At 43.8% G+C, this 20,121-nt stretch overlaps 1 protein-coding gene across 9 annotated transcripts in view; it reads left to right on the forward strand.

The window, feature by feature from the left end:
* The window catches only part of LOC111251599 (SIN3-HDAC complex-associated factor), a 54,575-nt gene that overhangs the window by 18,931 nt on the left and 15,523 nt on the right, over nt 1-20,121 (forward strand). For 6 of the 9 annotated variants that reach the window (XM_022808291.2, XM_086991145.1, XM_022808292.2 and 3 more), the window contains exons 2-5: nt 2,610-2,717; nt 5,520-5,688; nt 7,296-7,527; nt 8,555-8,840. In XM_022808291.2, coding sequence (XP_022664026.1) covers nt 2,659-2,717; nt 5,520-5,688; nt 7,296-7,527; nt 8,555-8,840 — 746 coding nt within the window. In that variant the 5' untranslated portion in view covers nt 2,610-2,658. Of the gene's footprint in view, nt 1-14; nt 447-1,379; nt 1,996-2,609; nt 2,718-5,519; nt 5,689-7,295; nt 7,528-8,554; nt 8,841-20,121 lie in introns of those variants that run through there. The other 3 variants (XM_086991146.1, XM_086991147.1, XM_022808289.2) reach the window with 3 other exon arrangements.

Here is a 20,121-nt window from a genome sequence, read left to right on the forward strand (position 1 = left end):
CAATTTGCTCAATGCATACTGGAATATGGTTCAATGGATAATCGGAAGCTGGCCTCATGTCATCTTCAATTTATATGCCTGACATCGATGATTGATTAACAAATTATCCTAAAGACCAAGCTTTCTATCAAACGTTACGTGTTGTTTTGCTTAAGTGCAGTAATGCCGACATTGAACGACCTGCGTGTATATACAACGCATATTCAGCTAGGGATGATAAACCTAATGTGTTCCGTTCGTTGGGTGCCTGGCAGGTGGCAGACTCACCACGCCTATCACGTAATAGTTACTTTCAATTTGGCCACTGCTGCTGCCGCGCGGTCAGTAAAAACGTTCACGAAGACAACGTTCTCCATCAGGATACTGCTCGTCAATTGTAATCATCGCTCGGCCCATGAGAACAAACAAACATTTGTTTAATCTGTATATGGGAGGGTTCAGTGCGCGTAAGTGTGGGGAAGGGTCTTTCTAGTGCTGTTTTGTGATAACAACAAAAGCTTAGTTTGATAAGTGAACGGGAAGGTTTCCGGCAACATGTGGAATCTTTAATGATAAAAAGCATGTGCACATTTTACCTACACATGATACCATGAAGCTTTTTTCGACAATTCCTCAAATTGCTGTTATTATAGTGCGTTGCATAATCAGCGATCGACACTCATGTTTTTTCTCCTGAGCAACGGTGCAGAAATTGCTACATGTTAATATCAGATTTAACAGCAATGACAGTATGTTTATTAGTATGGCCGAGTCGGTATTGGTGCTAGCGGGGTGTCACCAAATGCGTTAAACCATGACCTTTGTTTACTCGATGATGATCTTTAACAGCATCGCGTTCGTTCATGTCTGTCCTCCACACATTTTGGCCTCTTAGGCTCCATTACTGAGTTCACCAGTTATCTGCTATTCGACCCTGACCTATTCGGTCGCGGAGTTCTACGATGACGCAATCTTTCCCGGCTTGTGCAAGTTGAGGTTAGACAGGAAAGGGAAGAGGCGGAGGGGACCTAAACGAAGCTATCATGAGTCAATATCGCGAAGCAAGCAAAGAGAGGCCGGAATCCAATGTGAGACGGGACTCTTATCCGGCAGAGACCCACCAATAAGACTTAATTTGATCAAATATAGCTCTAAAACAGTATGTGGTGCAGAAGCTTTCAAGTAAACTCTATGAAATAGAATACCGGATGATTCGCTATAGATCAGTGTCACCTCTAGTGAACGTGTACATATACTGAATGCTATTGGCAAAGTTTACGTTGTAATAGTAGTTGAGCCGCTTTCCCATCAACTAAGTTATGCTGTAAAGTGATAACGTTGTAAGTGTCGAACCAACGACGCTGGCTTCGCCTAGCACACCCTATGCCACATAAACAAAACAGGAGACTTATCTCCTGAGGTACTCTGATGTCGAATCTGTCGACATCATATCGAACGTTTTCCTTCGAAATCATCGTCCTAAAGTCAAATATATGCTCTCCCATTTAGCTCACCACAGAACATAGCTAATATAATGTTCTGCTACTGACAATATGAGAAATGTTGTTTTGTCCTACACAGTACTAGAAGTCTATTCCCGTAAAGCATTTTAGCACACTGGCAGTTTTCTGGCATCGTCATTTTTGCACTGAAACCAGCTTGGCTCAGGGCAGTGAATGCAATTCGAGGCGTGTCCCACACGCCGTCCAGAGCGTGCTGCACATGCCTTCCACCGTATCGGCGTCATGCCTTCGCAGTGGCCGCTATCACACGTGACCTACCCTTTCTCCAAAGAAGCTAAACTGCTAGGGCCAGCAACAGCGGCGGGTAAGGGGGAAACCGGAGTTGCTTTCCAGACAACGACGAAACGGCCTGTTTGACACATTGTAATCCTTGGCTACTGTTATTGGCGATGCCGGCGGTCCGACACGAAGACTCTGTTCCGAAGACGAGGACTCACGTCTCTGGAAGCATCCCGCCAACCTCTGGAATCCACGGTCCCGAAGCGCTTTCTAGGTACCCCCGTCATTCTTACACCATCAGAAGCGAAAGGGCACCGCCAAGACGTGTCGTTGACTAGACCGTAGCTCGTTGCCAGGACTGTACGGTTGTAGCGAATCGTTTTCAACGTTACTTAACCTTTCAAATAGACCACTTGACATGACGGAATAGCATTAAAACGAATGTCAGCTTGGATACCCTGATCTTCTCTGACTCATGTTGTGGAGATAAGACGTGTGTCTGATAATTTCACTCAACTTTTTCCTGTGAAAAGCAGACCACGTGGTTATTGAATTCCTGAACTGGGGCGCTAATGCCGAGAGCACTTAAGGTAGACAGTCAATGGCTCGATCCTATAAGCCGACGCAACTTACTCAGATGTTGATTCAATAGGTCCATTCTGTTTTCGTTGCTACACACAATCCAAAAGGCATGGTGTGGTGATAGCTGTTCTAGCGGGGTGTATTTTATGCATAGACATCAACGCAGATTCAGTTGGCAGGCGCCCACCATATCATTCATCACCAAGTCAGTTAGTCAGTAATTTCGTGTGCTGCTAATATGCGAAATAGACTTTTATGGGTAGTCATCTGTTCGTGTAACTGATGTAAGATATTTGGCTGTTACAGGAGTGAAGTGCAGGGAACGGTGAGGTGGCGCCTTGCTCAAAATTGCACCATGTTCAGCTTTCACAAACCCAAGATTTATCGGTCCGTTCACGGATGCTGTATATGTCGGTAAGTTGTGCCACCAAGACACAGTCTAGTTAAAAGACGTCATTTGAGAAACAATATCATGCATTGGATCCTAAGTTAAACGTATAATACAATATAATTTGCCTGCCCTGTACATTAAGATCAGACTGTTTTTATTTTGAGGGTAACCCAGGGCTTTTACGGTTAAGAAAGCCATCCACTTCTCGGGGCCAAACCCGCACTCATCAGCCCATTTTCTGAGCCCTATCGCGAGTAAACAGCATTACTCGAACCCTCTTGAAAAAAGTTAAGAAATCCAATTCCACTTATCGCACTTTTATCTTTTTCGCATCAAAGGAAAAAAGATGTCCATAAGCTTGAAATTACGAGCGTCAAAACGAACTATTAGAAATCACTATCAAAAATATCAGGACAACGGCGTAGTCATTTTAAATGCGGCATTTCAGTGACAGTCAAACTTTGCCATTGAAGTCTTATGGTCTTCAGTGGTCTGGAGTGTAAGGCCCAACTTGAAGCTTTTAATTGGGCAATATCTCATTCGATTGTTAATCTGTTGTTAACTAATGCTTGCTTTTCCCGAGCACTTCAAAGTATCGGCATTCGTTTTTAAACAAGCACGTCTAGTATCATCATCATCATCGTACTTTCGCCAGTAAAAGAAAGATCGTAGCTTTTTTCATCCTCGGCTAGCTTTTCATTTTCAACTACAAAATCTGCCTTTCTGCTTAATGCTACATATGATTATAGCACTCGATGGATTGGTTTTATGAGAAGTCAAATGAAACGTATTTTCTATTGCATATTCATAATGGTGGATTCAACAGTAGAGAGTTTGGGGCTTTTTTTTTTGTAGCGTGAGGCGATAATTTGATAACGTACGAGAACAAGCCGCCTCTTGTCGCCGATAGTAAAGTATTAACCTGGAGACAATTCTAACTTATTCTATGTGTAGGTGGAACTTCAATGAACTTGCCTTTGCGCTATAACAAACGCTTGCACTGTTATAGTTGGATTCTGTCTTACTTCATAGTATGTTGTGTCCTGTCCAGTGAAGATCATACTGTATAGTAACTTTAAATCGTAATGCTAAAAGACGAGTAGAACTGTAATGTAAAGGCTATCGGGCATATCAGACCGGTTCTATTAGAACTTTCTTGCGTTTTATGCCACAGTGGCCCTATCAATATCACCTCTACGGCCACACTGCAGGGCAAAGACGCTCCTGCGACAAACAGCATGATGAGTAACTCGGTTTTCGGAAAAGCTGAAGCAGAAATAACTGTCCTAATGAAGCGGGCCTAGTTTCCGCTTTGTCGGATCCGTGCATAATTCGAAGTGCACGAAGGGCATTAAAGCCAATAGACAATGAGATATTTTAAAGCATTGCTCTATTAAGGGCGTACGCTCACATTTTTAACTGCTTCGCAAAGTAACATGGAAAGCAATTTAGCTAAAACTGTTTTATGGAGTGCTTTGTCATAAAAGATCGGCCGGTATGGTTCTCTGCGATTTTCCTTGTGTGCTTCATAGGGTGACCCAGACGAGCTAATGCTCTCAGTTCTTCAAAATATAGAAATGGAACTCGATTTTCCTATTAGGGCAATGGGATACAAACAAAGTATATGTTTAACATCCTTATATCTTTCTTCCGCGACGCGACTGTTATGCCTATTTAATACCAAATAGAAGAGAAAAGGACAGAAGCTTTTTTATTTTACGAGGCCAAGGATGACTCTTCTAAGCCTAACAAACAGCATGAAACTAACATAAGCGTCAGACAAGCTAAATGCTTAACACTGAAACTTTCGGTGTGAACGGTTATACCTTAAACATGATCAGAATGTTTTTTCCTATTTGAAAAATCACCACATTTTGATTGCAGTGTGACTGTCAGTGCTTTGTCACTGTTGCTGGGTTTGTTTGCTCGATCGTACTCGACCACAGATACCTTTCTGGCTGTTAATCAGCAATGGAGTTTGTAATCGCATACATCCAGATAGGTGATAGAGTGTTACACCAAACTGGGTGCAAGACAGTCGTGACAGGGAAGTTAAGCACCCTGGCCCGGGGTCGCTGCCTTAGGTGACCCGCCAATGACCTTTACTAAAGAAAGCTTTCTATTAAATGGCAATTCTGAGTATCAATCCGCTGACAGGAGTATAGTTATAGATGTTATGGTAAAACCACGATAAAAAAACAAGGCTCGCAACCCGTCGCTTGCGTAATTCAATGCAAGCCAAGATGAATTCCTTAACTAGAGCGGAAGAACTTCCCGCTGATACTTTTCTGAATTAACCTTTACAACAAACATTCAGTCTAATCTAAACGTTTGATCAAACACCGTATCGAAGTGTCCTTTAATGTAACGAAGCCCGGCATGCGTAGAGCCCTACCTTTGACCTCTCCGGTGATGCGCAAGAACGTCCACGTCCGTTCGTCGTTTTACGCTAGATTATAGTGGGTCTTTGTAGACCTGCTGGCTAAGTCATGCAAGCACGAAACGCTCGATGAAAACTCATTTTTCCAGCAATTTATAGAGTGATAATAATATTGTTATGTTATAAAGATATGAGGAGAGCGAATGTACACGATGCAGTATGAGATGAAATTAGATTTACAGTTCGTTCCCATGTGCATTATATAATTCAGCAGAATTATATAATATGATGGATGATATTTACACCGTTTGACATCGGCTGCTGGAGCCCAATATATATAACTTTTTCAGGCTTTTCCTTTCAATTTTCGTATATGCATAGGTATGTCGTCTGGTAAATTACCACGATTGCATATTTACTACATCGGTTTGTGCTTGTTTTCCAGGGCGAAGTCATCTAGTTCGCGTTTTACGGACTCTGCCAAATACGAATCGGAGTTTGAGAAGTGCTTCAAAATTCGCGAACGACGCACTGGCGAAATCTGTAACGCGTGCGTCCTGCTTGTCAAACGGTGGAAGAAACTTCCCCCCGGAACGACTCGGCATTGGAATCATGTAAGGATAAAATGGAACCAGATGGTGACAAATCGACAGAACGAAACATCAGAACTTCATAATTTTTTTTTTTATTTGATTATCTATATAATGATCCATAGTTCACAGATATAGAAATCGTCTCGATATAGTTGATGAATAAATAGTTCGAATAGAAGATTCGTTACTGAGAGAAAGCAATCGCTTTAGGCGCCGCTCGCGTGTCTATTTCTGTCATTCTGAATTTATATGCAAAGTGTTTCTTTTCGTTGGCCTGTAGAACCTCATTTTAGTAGAACTGACCCTTAATTCGGTGAAATTGCAATAGCGTTTCATGCTTTCAAGGCTGTGCTACTACATGCCACGAAATATCTCCAACACGTAGCTTTGTAAACGATTAGGATTAGTGTGCAGTAACCTGTACCGATGTGCATAGAGCATGATTTCGTGGGTATCAACAGATCCTCACTGGGCTATCGAATTGTTTACTTTGTGACTGCGCTGCTCCTGTGACTCGACGGCAACCGTTATCATATAAGCAAGTTCTACCAATGGAACGAGACTGAGGTCCAGAGGTGAAGTTGCAGTCATATGAATAGTATGCCTAAAACAGGATGGAGGACTTTACTAAGTATATTGAAGGATGGCATCATGGAACTAGTTCCCTAAAGGTCTTAGTGAACCGATTAGAAAGCTCATCCCAGTTTACATTGGTGACAGGTTACTAAAATCCATTTCCTTGGTTGAGTGGAGTACAGGTAGTACTTTGAAACGATCCCTCTACAGGTGGCCCGTTTCCTTCTACAATATAATCAAGACTTTCGAAAGGGTTGTAGAATTTAAGTACAGGCCCATATTAACCCTAAACGCGAGCTTTGTGAACTTCGTAACGCTCACATATCATCTGCTCGCCAGTTCAACTTTCAGAAGTCCAACTTTTAAAGCAATCAAACATCAAAAAGAGAAACGATAATTATTCAGGGAACATATGGCCAAAGCAGTATAGCACTCTGATGTAAATTGATTAACATTAATGGAAACGTATAGATAGCTATATATGTTCAGAATTTAAAAACTAACTTCAATATGCTCCAGTTAGCCTTATTTCAACTTTAAAGCCATCAACACTTGTTAAGTACATATTCGTAATGTACTCAGCCAAAATGACCGATCGATAAAAAACATTTTATTTTTATAATCGAAAGTAGATTTCCGGCGTAAAACTTGAAATGTGTGTATTCGTAAACGAGTCTACTGCCGCCAAACTGACCGATAACAGTAGGCCTAGGTTTCGCTGGCGTAGGAAAGTAATAATACACAACAGGTCCTGCAGATGCTAATGGAGGCCTCAGCTGTGCGCCCCACATTTTACTGAGAAAATGCATTAACGTAACGCCTAGAACCTCTGAAGCTTGATATATGTTTAACATGTGCAGATATTGCTAGCGGTTTATCTGTGTACTTACTTTGAGTCAATATCAGTTTTTATTAAATTTACTTTTCACATATGGGTATGGCGCTGTAGGCCGTTAGTTATCGCACTTGAATTTAACGTTTCTAGCAATGGGAGCTGTTGCAGCACTCCTGAATGCTTAATCATTGTTCCGTACTTCTGTTACGGATACTAGGTGGTTGATGCACGAGCGGGTCCGGGCACTAAAGGCACTCATACAGGAGGTCGGATCGCGAACCCTCATAAACCACTTAAACCACAAAGGCCAAGCAGTAAGAAGAAGCCCATGAAACCACCGCGAAGATTACGCGAGATCGAGTCCTTGCACGACAGCTTGGCGGGGGTCTACGGTGAGGAACGGATCAAGCGGTCGTCGCGGCGGAATAGTGATGGATTCACTTATTACGGTTAGTATATGCTTATGTTACCTACTTAAAATGTTTATAGTCAATCATATAGGTCCACGTCCGCGCTATAGCACACCTGTAGCATCTCGTCTGCAGATGTCACTGTAGCCAGTGTAGTCTAACCGACTATAAAGTCTATTGGCCTGTACAGCACTGAAATTAGAATACTTGTAGGTGTACCGAAATACAAATAGATAAGCTTTTGGAGGATTTTGCGAATTAAATCAAACGCAAAAACACAATAGGTGACGACGTACATCTGCATAACACAGTATACAATTGTGCGTCAGCTGCGGATTACTTGAAAAGGTAGATTTAGCATAGCTCCAAAGTTGTCGTCTTTCACAGTCAGTGTCAGCCATATACAACGTAAAACACATAGCACTGAATTGGCCGGCCGCAATCCAGATAGGTTACTGACGAAGCACCTCATCACCAGTTATATTGTTGTTATTATTATTATTATTATTATTATTATTATTACGTTATATTTGCCGACGTTACAGCTAGATGGTCTGCTGCTGATGATGCAGAAGATTCAGCGTCGACCGTCCTCTGCTCCGACTACTACTACTCTGACTTCTACGAAACCGGCGCAGTCGGCTCTTTCCACTTCTTATCCAATCTATCTCCTTCCTATTGTACTGATGTTCTCAAATAATGATGATAATATTACCATTCCATATGGTAGGCGAGATACAATGACGTCGATGAACGAAAATCGAAGGCGACGACTAACCGTGTTGTGATTGCCAATGAAGCAAGGCCATTTCTGGGCATGTGTGGCCGGAGGCCAGGCCAAATCTGCCAGGTCTCCGTCACTCACGCTCAATCTCAATCATCTCTCAGTATGTAATGCAAAACGCGCTCGCGACTGCACTTCACTAACTGGCGACTTCGCTTCGCTTCGCTTCACTTCTTCACTTCATTCGACCCGAACCCAACCAACCCGTCGACGGACGCATCGTGTACACAACCATGATGGCGTACCTATCGTGCGTGACGGCGGGGGGCGGCGAACTTTCAGAGGATGCAGGCTTTGAGAGCGACAGCTCGATCGAGTCGGATAGCGGCGGTGGTCGCCTAGACGCCGAACCTGAGACGCCCGAGTTGAGTTCGGCGTCGTCCGCCGAAGGTGAAGACGAGGACGATTGGGAGCCAAGAACTCCTGAACGAAGGAAACCGGGAATGAAGGATCCTAAAGAGCATACCGATATCGACAAGGACCAGCTACGACACAAACGGAAAAACTTTAAGCCGCAAAATGCTACGTGCAAGATGTCCTCGTTTATCGACAATACATTCTGGAGAAAGTGAGTAGAGTTTCGTAGATTTTTCCGCCGACATTTTGAAGCTTTAGGCAATAGGTCTATGTGTCGAGAACAAAACATCATATATTCTAGTCTGGTCAAGATCTCGAATAAACATTGTACAATACAGCTTAAGCGTCTACGTTGTCCTCTTAGATATTACGAAAGACCGTAGATTTATGCAATCTGTTGAGACGCATTTTCTCTATACCACATGGGCACCTAATCGACGTCAACAGGATAACCTGTTAGTTTCGCCTCTGAAGCTTTTCACCTTCGAGCACCACTTGTCTAACTCAGATGGCACCTGATCTTGGAGTTCGGTGCTTTAAACATACTGTCCTCCCAATTGACTCGATTACTGTCAGGTACTCTAGCATCTCGTATCGACTTTGAGATCGAAGGTACAGGGTCCAGTTAATGTTGCCACCCCCCACTGCTGGTTTAATATTAGTGGAGGCAGATCATCGTCATGAATGCCCTGTGCTACAAGCTTGGCCCTTTTAAATATAATGTAATCATAGCAATGAGCAGGTACACTGCGAACAGGTATACAGGACATGTTCGGCCTTATAGACCGATGACAAACGGGCGGATCAAAGCAATGATTCTCCTAAATAATTAGCTCGGAAAAGGGGAAGGAAAACCTGCTTTTGGGCCCAACCTGGCTCTGGCGACGCTGATAGCATCAGGAACAATAGATCAGTAATTCGCATCGTCGCCATAATCGCTGTTGCTTAAAAAACAAAGAAGTTTTCGGGTAATCTTACAGAGTTCAGGTTTTGATTCCTCTAAATACGCTAATTAGGAGGCTTCTAGAAGGCAAATAGGTTTTGGTATGACAAATTTAGCTCACTTCTTGTAACAATATTCCTTACATACAGGTTGTCAAATAGTTCGACATATACTGTTCACAAGCGACATTTGTCGCGCAAACTTCTGAATGAGACGTTTGGTACTTGTGCTGGCTTAATACGTTTGAACATTGACGAGAATGGTATCGCCTTCAAGCTGTTCTCGAACAAATAATCAACTGCGCTTGAGCACCAACTATGGTATCCCAGTTCTCTCTTTAGTTAGACGTTTCGACAAAAACAGCGACCGATGCTAAATATTTAAATCACTTCAAAATTATTTCAAATATAGAATAGACTGTTGCACAAATGATTTGCTTGGTCTAAGTTCAGATCAATTAAAAGCAATGTAAAAAGCTATGTAATAGCAATACGCAGGCACAAGATGAACTGCCCAGTTTTTACGACATCCACCCAATCAGATTTCAGACTCTGTTGGTTCATTTCTTCAAGCCGGTACCACATATATTTCCAAGCTGCATTGTTTTTCTTTTTCATTCAAACGACTTCTCGTGTTTGCTACACGTTATCGAGTCCTACTCGTATAAAACCTTTCCTAGGTATACCCTCTATATGCATGTGGATATGTGTGTGTCCATGCTCATGTGTATGTGCGCTTATGCCTAAGCAATATCTGTGCCTCTTCCCCTTATTCCCCATGATCTTTCTGTTTCCTTGTTCCATAACTGCCACCCACAGGCTGCAGAAAATTGTCACAACCGTGTACTCCCACAGCGTTACTGGGATGTGAACCCTCCGTATGCCTCATATCCAATATTGCCCCTCTTTCTACTTTTCGTTCATTCACTCTGTCTGAGTCGCCCAAGTATCAGTGCCAGCATGACCCCATCACTACCAACCGGTTTTCACCCATGACCCTGTTACTGCTATAGCCATCCCCTTGATTTAGCCTAATCACACGTCCTTCTTCGGTCGATACTCGCAACTGTTGCCGCTGCCGACTGGATCGCTGACATCAGAGTAGTCGTCTGGCCTTCTTTGTCCTCTTGGTCCAGTGATAGAATCGCCGGCCATTACTTCCTGCCTAACAGCAACGCCGGCGGCGTCGCAGGAACAAGCCGTGATTTAGAGTTAGATTGCAGGTCTCTTCTTCGTCCTTCTACCGTCTCCGTCTGAAAAGAAGAATTTGGTTTTCGAACTTTCCTTTTAGAGACGGCTTCTTCGTTGAATCTGGTCTATTTATAGTGTTCCGCAGCAGTGACTACATAATATATTACAGAGCGCTGCCTTCATTGCATGCTATATATATACATGTCTACACATAAATAAAACTCTCTCAGTGAATCGTCGCCATGTAGCTAGCTCATCATTCTACGAGCTCCCAGTAACTCAGCAGCGGAACTGCTGGGTGCGATGTGATGAACCTTGGATCTGCCTTGGCTGTGCCTGCCTGTCTCCCTGTGTATACTTAGTGTGTGTTCGCCAAGAGGGGTTCCCATGTAGGCGAAGCACGCTTAATAGCTACGCGGACGAGCCCCTTACTATACATTCTATGCATCCTATATATCCCCTTTCTGTCGCTTTCATTCTATCCAGCCGATTCACTGCCATTCAGCAGGCTATAGGAAGTCCTCCAGAAACGGGAGGACTCTTTTACCCACTATCCGCCCAAATAGTACTTGTGGTGGGGTGGTTGCGCTGAACGGATCTTGCAACTCCTTCTCTATCTCCTTTTTACTCTCTTCTTCTTTGGCCGAAGTGATTGAACCTCTGGGCCGAAACACTGACTCCACCGTCTGTGCTGGTTTGCTCCTCGATGCTCCTCCAGTCGTTTGCAGCGCACTGCTCGAGGGATCACTGTGTGCCTATCTGCTTGCCGGTCGCTGCGGGTCTGAACTGTTAGTCGTCCTATTCATTGGCCCCGTGGCATTCGGTCAGGGTTGCCCGCTATCGCTTCGCTACGCCTGTACGAACTTCTAGTCTGTTTGTGTGCGCTACGAGGAACAGTGCGCTTGGAACTGTTCCTCGCAAATGCAGGAACGTCAGCAGCAGCACTTCTATAGTTATCATCAACTGTTATTGCCGCTTCTGGCCGACGATCTTTCGCTTTCGGTATAATCGGCACGAGGAATACTCCCGGCACTTTTGCTGGTTCACTATTGCTACGGAGCTCAATAGGGCATAGCCGAACATGAGAGTACCGTCGAACATGGGGCATAGTCTAGTCATTCGGCTACACTACATGAATTTATACCTCAAATAAAATATGTAGTAACGCAGGTTTTTGTTACATGAACTAGTTGTCATTGAAAGAAGGCGATAGGCATATGATGAACAGGGAAGACGCTGCCAGAAGTGGACACTAAAATCTCAATATTTTACACCGTCAAATTGGACAAGGTTTTGGTTCCATCTATTTTACTGTGGGCTATACTACTTATAGTAGTGATTTTTCTCAGCGATCGTTGCTAACCCGAACAGTCGCCAATACCTAACCTTTGGAAACCTGAAAACTGTCAAACGAAAGGCAACTAATAAGGGGGGGGACTGCTGGCAAATTCGATGTTAGGCTATCGAACCTTATCATATAGTTGTACTATAAATAGTACGAGGGTGCTATAGCATTTACAGTGTGCAAAAGCGAACGTAGTGAAGCATAATGTTGATCTCGATATAGAGCTGAAGAAGTTCTATAAGCATCCTTATAAGCTGAAAATAAGCAGGTTTTATGCGGTTCGATGGCTCAGGAGCTATGTGCGATTTCGACAGTAGCAATAGACTAGTTACCTGATGCTCCTGGTGGCGCATCAGAAGCACCGATATGGAAGATTCACTAACGCACTGAGGTACAAAGACGGTCTGAGCCACACCTTACTATGTGTCACCTCAGCTATTTCAAGTGACACAGGTTAGCAAATGCAGCGAATCATATCTACTAGAGAAAACGTAATAAAGATGATCGCGGGCAAGAGCGAAAAGTGGCACGAATTAAAGGAAGCAGATTACTCGTTAAGTTTGACGAAAGCTCAACCACGTGCTATGGGAGTATGGTGAGTGCGGAAAGAGCGTATATCTTCAGCTTGTATAGGTTTGTACGTCTTCATTCACTTTGCATAGGCCGCTGAAGGAACGAATCTTAGTCGAGCTTCATGGTAACGGGTCTGACTTCGTTTCTGTGTTTTACTGTGACGTACACTTCGAAGTTTTAGACAAACATTGGAAAGACATTCCGTTTGACTCTAGTTATCGAAACTTGAAAGTTTTCTTCTCAATCATTTCACAATAGACAACATACCGTGTGAAGTGCATTTGCTGCTTCTGTCGCTTGTCTATTCAATATGTTTTTCAGCTACAGTTGTCCCACCGCACGAAAAAAGAGCATCGAACCGATGAGCTTCACAACGACTGCGCTCTGTTTATGCAAATTACCTCCAGACCCCGATCCATAAATTAACTTTCTGTAAACCAAGTTAATTACAGTAAAGTAACACCCTGTAGGGCTGTTCGTTCGGTATTCTACCTAGATAAGGTAAGAAAATACCAGACCTCATTTACTAGATAACCCTATACGCTCCTTTCCCACCAGTCAGCTGCTATCGGCTTCACTTATCAGCAGACATATAAATAGTTGGACAGGAAAACATGCGCAGTAATACGCTGCTGTTCTTAGCTTTCTAATACCATTAGTGGCTAAGGAGCACTTGTAGTTTTTTTCACACGTTGCCACTAGATTCATGCCATTCCTGAATGGTTTCTTTCAATGGTTATTTTGCCCCGCATTCAGTGAAACAGACCAACGAAAGTCCATGGGTCGCCAGCCCAACAAGCCCAATACTCCGTCCGGGCCTCCAGGCCTGCCTTTCATCCACATTGTTCTGTCGTTGTGAGGTCATTGCCCTTTTCTTCGATCGTAGTCGATGAAGCCTCAGATGCCCAAAGGAAACGGGTCCCCACAGAGAGCTACCAAGCCACGTGCCCCCTAACTACCTCCTACCGCTTCGAGCGCTGCTACTGCTAGTGCTGCTCTCTGTATTTATATCTATTTCAGTAATAAAAGCGGCGAATTGAAGCCCTGGACCCAACTCAATTCGATCGGTCGCTATAAGTCAAATGCCTATTTTTAGTATGACGGGTGTCACGATGGGTCGATGGGCATTGGACGAGAGTGTTCTATATAAGCGATCACTTAAAGTTTTTAAAAAAAAAGGTATCGCTACTGCTTGAAGTTTGAAATAAACACAGTAAAATTAACATTGTAGCTATGACTAAGTGGACAAGTAAAATGACGACAATGAATACTGTTTCCTACGCCAATTTTAGATTCAGAAGTTTACGGCGTCGAAGTGTATTAGCCGTGTTTAGGTTTAGATATAGGAAACTGTTGGACGCGTGTAGCCCAGGCAGGAGATGTCTTGCTTAGAGCCGCTACGAGAATCAAAACGGTATCGGAAAACCCAATCGCCTAAACTTGAAAATGAGCGAAGGCTAAATGTATTTAACGAGCCAATGAAGCCTAGCGAGTAAGTTTCATCCAACGAAAACTTTCCACGTTTCCAAGAAGCGTAAAAGGCATCGTCATCACTACCATGGGCAATACGAAGCAAACAAATTATTTAATTTTGACTTCTAATTGTATATACTGCCGTCTGTATGTATATATATCTCCCGTCTCAAATGTTTGTGATCCAGCCCGATAGCACACATTTTATAATTTTTGTTGCGGTATGTTTTTTATGGCATGACTTCTATGCCTTGGACAGTTCGGCCATATGTGAGTCTGTGATGAACAGCTGAATGACTATTTGTCTTGATTTTATGAGGTCTGCATTGAGGTACAATTGGTTGACCGAACTACCAGTCGAGCCTATCTTATCTAATGCATCGTATCGTAGAGACAACGAAATACACTTTGACAAATCAATGTAAATGGTAAAGAGGCTTTTTTTCGCATAACTTATATACTTAGCTGTATAACAATAAGAAATCATGTCACACGAGGATATTTCTCAACGCCAACCGATGGCCTAAATTGCGTCCAATAGGACAACGATAGTTTATTTACCCTAGAACGGTACCATCTAAAACCGCTGAACGGTTTACCCGATAAATCGAAAGTTTAATTGTCCTTCTCGATAACACGAGCTTACCGCCATCTTTCAGATATTCAGATTCGGATTGCACGTACAGGAGCGCTGCTATTATCAGAAGTAGTCGGTGTTAATTTTGTCTATATCAGCTGACAGAATCGTAGCGCCATTCCTTTTTCCTGCAGTGACCCTTTTAGAAAAAAATATTTTGCGATATGGTACCTTGTCATATGGTAAACTAAATGTTTTTATCATACTAGTTTAACATATCGTTTTAGCTGACTGTAACAAGTGTGGTTTATGGACGTATTGAAACATCGGACAGAAAAGCAAATGCTGCCTTAGCGTCAAGAACTATTTGTATATGGACAACCGTCGACACGATCAAATACGTTAGTGCGTCTCATGATGAATATAGAAAAATGTAGAAGCACCATTCACCTGTACAATTAAGGCCGCACAAGTGCTTTGGGCAGAAGTGGATGATTCAATCTTCAATCTGCCCTACAACGTTTTGTGCAAACTCGTATATATACGAGGTAGACAAACGGGAGCCTGAAGTGCACTTGTCGAAGAAATTAGAGGTTACAACCTTTGCCATTAACTGAAGTCTAATCTTCAGCACAGATTTCGAAACAGGTAACAGACGATAAAAGCGGTAGACGCCCTGACATGAACATTCCTTTCATGGTTTTGCTCTCTGTGGCAATTCGACAACAATCATACATGTCGACAGTAGTAATACTCTGTATGTGGTAGCTGTTAGAGCGCTTAAACAGAGCAGATGATTGGGTCGAAGGCGAATTTTACATGTCGGAAGTTGTGTCCATAGCACCATCGATTACCCAGATCCAAGGCCAGGGGGCCTTAATAGACAGGACACACGTAAATATTCATCAGCTTATACACAGATCTTTAGAGTAATAACATACACAGTTATATATAAATGATATAGAATTTACATGTCGTTAACAGGATTAGCGAAGGAAGCAATGGTCCTTTAGTGAGATCCTATAAATTGACGATCGGAGGTGCACATATGTTACGATCTGTGTTTGCCCCCCATCAGTGCCGTTTATTGACCGTCTTTCAGCGCAGTCCACGACGACGGCGATGGCGACGGCGGCAAGTGACAGCAGAAGGGCGATCGATGTAGTACCAATACTGCTAGAGAACGACGACAATGGTTGTTCATGATAATGTTAATGCTGCTGATGAAGGCCATGAGAAAAAGCGAGTGTTTTTATCGCCGAAGCTAACATTCAGCAGAGCTAAGCTGCATCGGGCAAGCGGCTGAAAGATCAAGCAAGGACCTGCTACTTCGACAGCTGCGCGGAGCGTCGGCCGTAGCTAGAGAAAAACTGGCTAGCTTGGAGGGCGCGAAGGCGACCGCCATGTTGTTACTGCTATTGCTGGGTTGACTGCAAGCGGTAAGCAGCTGGGAGACTTACTGGCGGGCGGAAAGCAACCAAGTGAGCAAGACAGAGGTCACTACGAGCTGTGGTGAGCTAGAATGGAAGGGGAAAAAAGGAAAAAAGCCTGCGGCGACGGCGCCATTGCTGGCGCATCCAGCAGTTGGCTAGTCAAACCCAGACGCCGGCGGCACTCAGACAAACGGCGAGATGGATAAAAAGAGCGAACAACTCTCAGACAGTTTAGCAGCAGCTGCTGCTGGGTCGGAGCCAACGCGATAGACTCTGTACATTGAAGCTTACGTTGTTTAGGTCGTTGAACTTAGCTATCTGAGTTCTATGTTTCACATGAGAGAACAACTGCGCGGAAAAAGAAACAGAAGGTAAAACAGAAGGCATCACACATAAAAATCGGTCACCAGACTGACCATAACCGGACTTCCAGTGATCGTAGAAGTGGTCACCACGCTGGTGACAAGTTATAGAGGACGTATCTACTTGCTTATGGTCGAACTTTTGCTAGGATCGAGGAGCAGACCTCACCACAGAACGATCGTTTGGTGGGGTGAATGATCTGGGTAGCTACGGCCTCCCACCGCCTCGTCCTTACCGCCAGGCGTATGCGCCTAGCTTCGCCACTGCTGGGCCAGTGAGAGTTACGCATGAGGCGAAAGAGAGAGAGAGAGAGAGAGTGAGAGACCGAAATTGTTGGGTTGCTGGGACGAACCGCTGTGTTGAACTGGCCGGATTCAGCTCTGCTGGGCCGGGTTAGGTCGGAACGAAACCGTCATCGAATGGCTCCTTTAGTCCGCGGCTACCGGCAGTATCGATACCCCTATACTCCTTTTGGGCAAGCGGCCTGCTCGTCCTTACTGGCTAGCGGACAGGTAGTTGGCCGTCGGGGGCTGCCGCTTCTATCTTCAATTCCATCTGCGTTGTGCGGGTCGATGTTTGAGGGAGGGCTACGCAGGCTGCATGTGGATAGAAGCTAAACCCCGTTGAGAGTAGCGAATAGCAGCTCCGACTGTGAGCCAAAGCTACGATTAGGGAAAAAGAGATATTGCGATCGCTGCCGCGAACCAGTTTCTTCTCGATTGTCGATCACCAAACGAGGAAAGCACCGAAAGGAGAAGAAAGAGCTGTGGCTGATAGTGACATGGGGCAAGACAGCGGAGCAAATTTCTCGACTACCGCCGTACGACTACAATACAGGGCAAAAAGGAGGAACTGGAAGAACGAAGCTGACGGCGAGCAACGCCCAATGATAGCGGGCATCAAGGGCAATGGAGCGAGGGCTCAGGAGCTCTGGTTTTCGAACGATGTTGGAGGAAGTTCTGGGCAAGGAGATTGGGCCGAATGTCGCAGCATAGAGACAGACGCTCAATGCATTGCCTCCACTCCGTCATCCCTCGATTGAAAGAAAGAAAGCTAGCCAGCTCGACTCTGTGAGAAGGGGGTAGTTATGAGTAACCGAACGCAAAAGAGGCCTTCACAACGCTGTTCAGGCATAAGCTGTAGTCTGGGCAGCGACAACAAGGGGTGCTGAGCCAGTGCTTCTTTGCAGTCCTGCCACCGCTAGCTCTAATGCTAGAGGGAGCAGTACGAAACAAACCAAAGTTGGTACTGATGATGATCCATAGTCCCAGACAGAGTTGGGACGAAGGAGCTTGAAAGAGAGAAATATACGGGAAAGTTGGTTTGGCAGGTCAACACACAATGCGTAGTGAGGGGTTCGAGGGTGGCCAGTCGACGACGAGGTGTGTATGTGGGTAGATGAAAACCGGGCTCAACGGGGAAACTCCTGCGGTCAAGGGGAAAACGACAGCGGGAAATCACAGGACGTCGAGCGCATGGGGAGAAAAGTTCAGCTGCTGGGGTCTTAGAGTAAGTGCATGGTAAACACAGAGGGGAGGTATAAATGACATCTTGTGGACACAAGACAGGATATGCCATGCCGTGTCAAATAAAAGAAAGACAAGAATATAAAACAAACTCTTTCTATTAGGAAAAAGAGTAAGTAATGTGCATGGTACCATGTCATTTGAACCCAGTACGAGCATCAGTATTCGCCGCCATTGGGGGACCTCCAGCTAGGCCAGCTAGCAGCTCTCCACCACTAAAATGTATGGGTGGCAGAAAACGAGAAAAAAAGAGAAGAGTGTTTGCAAATTGAAAGATGCATTAGATGAACGCTTGGCGGCTCATAGCATAGAATTTGGGATAACTAAGGTATATCTGCGTATCTATCCTAACGTACTGCTAAGTATAATGTATAGTTGAGTACATACTATACAGTGTGGGCCTTAAAAGAAGAGAGTAATCTTTTAAAGCGAAACCCCTCTATTGCTGATTATTTAACTAATTAAAAATACCACTGAAAGGCGACAGTAAGTTTTTAAAGTAAATGTAATATTTGGGAGGGATAAAATTACTATCTAGAGCCTATCAGTAAAACGTTCAACTTAGAAGATATCATTGGCCGTTTGAACAGCAGCAACACATTTGAAGTTCCAGTCAAAATATATCTTCATCGGCCAAAACTAGTCTAAGATAAACTTCGTTACATTACGAGCGTTTTGCTCTGAATACGTTTGTAGGCAGATTCAATGTTTCATGACGCGAAAAATAAAAAAGGCATGAATTTGCAAACACCTTCGATAAACGCGTCGTGACGGTTTTCGTTAACAAAATGAAGCTATATCTAGTAGATAAAAAGGTTTATGATTTTATTTGTTAATTTTCCAAATACAAAGTTAAGTCAAAGGACGTATCTAAAATAATTGACAAACGAAAATAGGTCGTGCTACAATTGAGGTATTCCTAGTGTTATAATTATTCATGATTCATGCATTCAACATTGCATTGTACCCCTCATCTGTGACTTATAATTGTTGATGTTAAGCCCCCTAGACATCATCCCCTAAAGTCGGCCTACACATGCTTCTTGCACAATTGATTAGTGCGTAAGCTAAATTTTCTCGTGTGGGTAACGGGGGCTTTATAATTCTGAGCAGGCATTATAAAGGCAGCACAGATTTGGATGCACGTCCTTTTACGTGGCCGCGTATTTGCGTGTGGATCTTTTTCATGAATAAATTTAGAAGATCTGTTCAATGTATTTCATGCGCCATTCCAGCCATGTAGCCGGTCGTGTGTTTGGTAACGTTCATTTTTCCTATTTCATTTATTACCTCCGTTGCTGGAAAGCGTCAGGTCGGCGAAAACGGCAAACGACAGATGCAACCTGCAGTAAGGAAAACTTACCATTTGTGACCGGCACAGACATCTTTTGACGCGCATATACAAAAGACGCTTTTCTTATTGCTGGCGGTTTACATCGAGTCTCTACCATCCATTGAGCCATTCATAGGACTATAGAAATAGATCGTGCTTCACTCAGCAATGGCTGTGACGGTGTCACGCTACCTCGCGCCTCACAGGTTTATTCGTGGACCTACTGAAGGATCGACTCGGATGTAGATACGGATATAGAAAGGAAACTTAGCTGACGGGAGAGGGTTAATTGTTCGTTTCATTGTGGCCAAGACGCGGTTGAACTATATATAATTATATAACTGCAGCATCCTTATAGCTTCCATCGTTTCTGGTGCTGCATAATATATCGTTCGTTGCAGTAAACAACATCGAGGGTTGTACTACCTGGATCACAAAATATTAGACGGAAACCTGAATAGAGCCAGTAAATAACGGACGCACATGCTATTTTATTAACTCTATTTTGAAAGAGCATTAACAAGGGAACTTAAAGCAGCTTGACTGTGCCGGGAGTTCTGTTCAGCATATGGGCTCGCTTATATGCTCAGGGCAGTCGTATCACATCGAGCTCGTATGGGGGCGCTGCGTATATACAGATATCGTCGTTTCTGATTTGTAATCAGGAATGTCGCTACGAGAGCCACACACGATGCCGAGCACGTAGTTTTTCTTCAGATATGTGAAGTCTTCTGAT

Source organism: Varroa destructor, unplaced genomic scaffold (genome assembly GCF_002443255.2).
Source record: "Varroa destructor unplaced genomic scaffold, Vdes_3.0 BEIS01000005.1, whole genome shotgun sequence".
In the NCBI taxonomy this organism is placed as follows: domain Eukaryota; kingdom Metazoa; phylum Arthropoda; class Arachnida; order Mesostigmata; family Varroidae; genus Varroa; species Varroa destructor.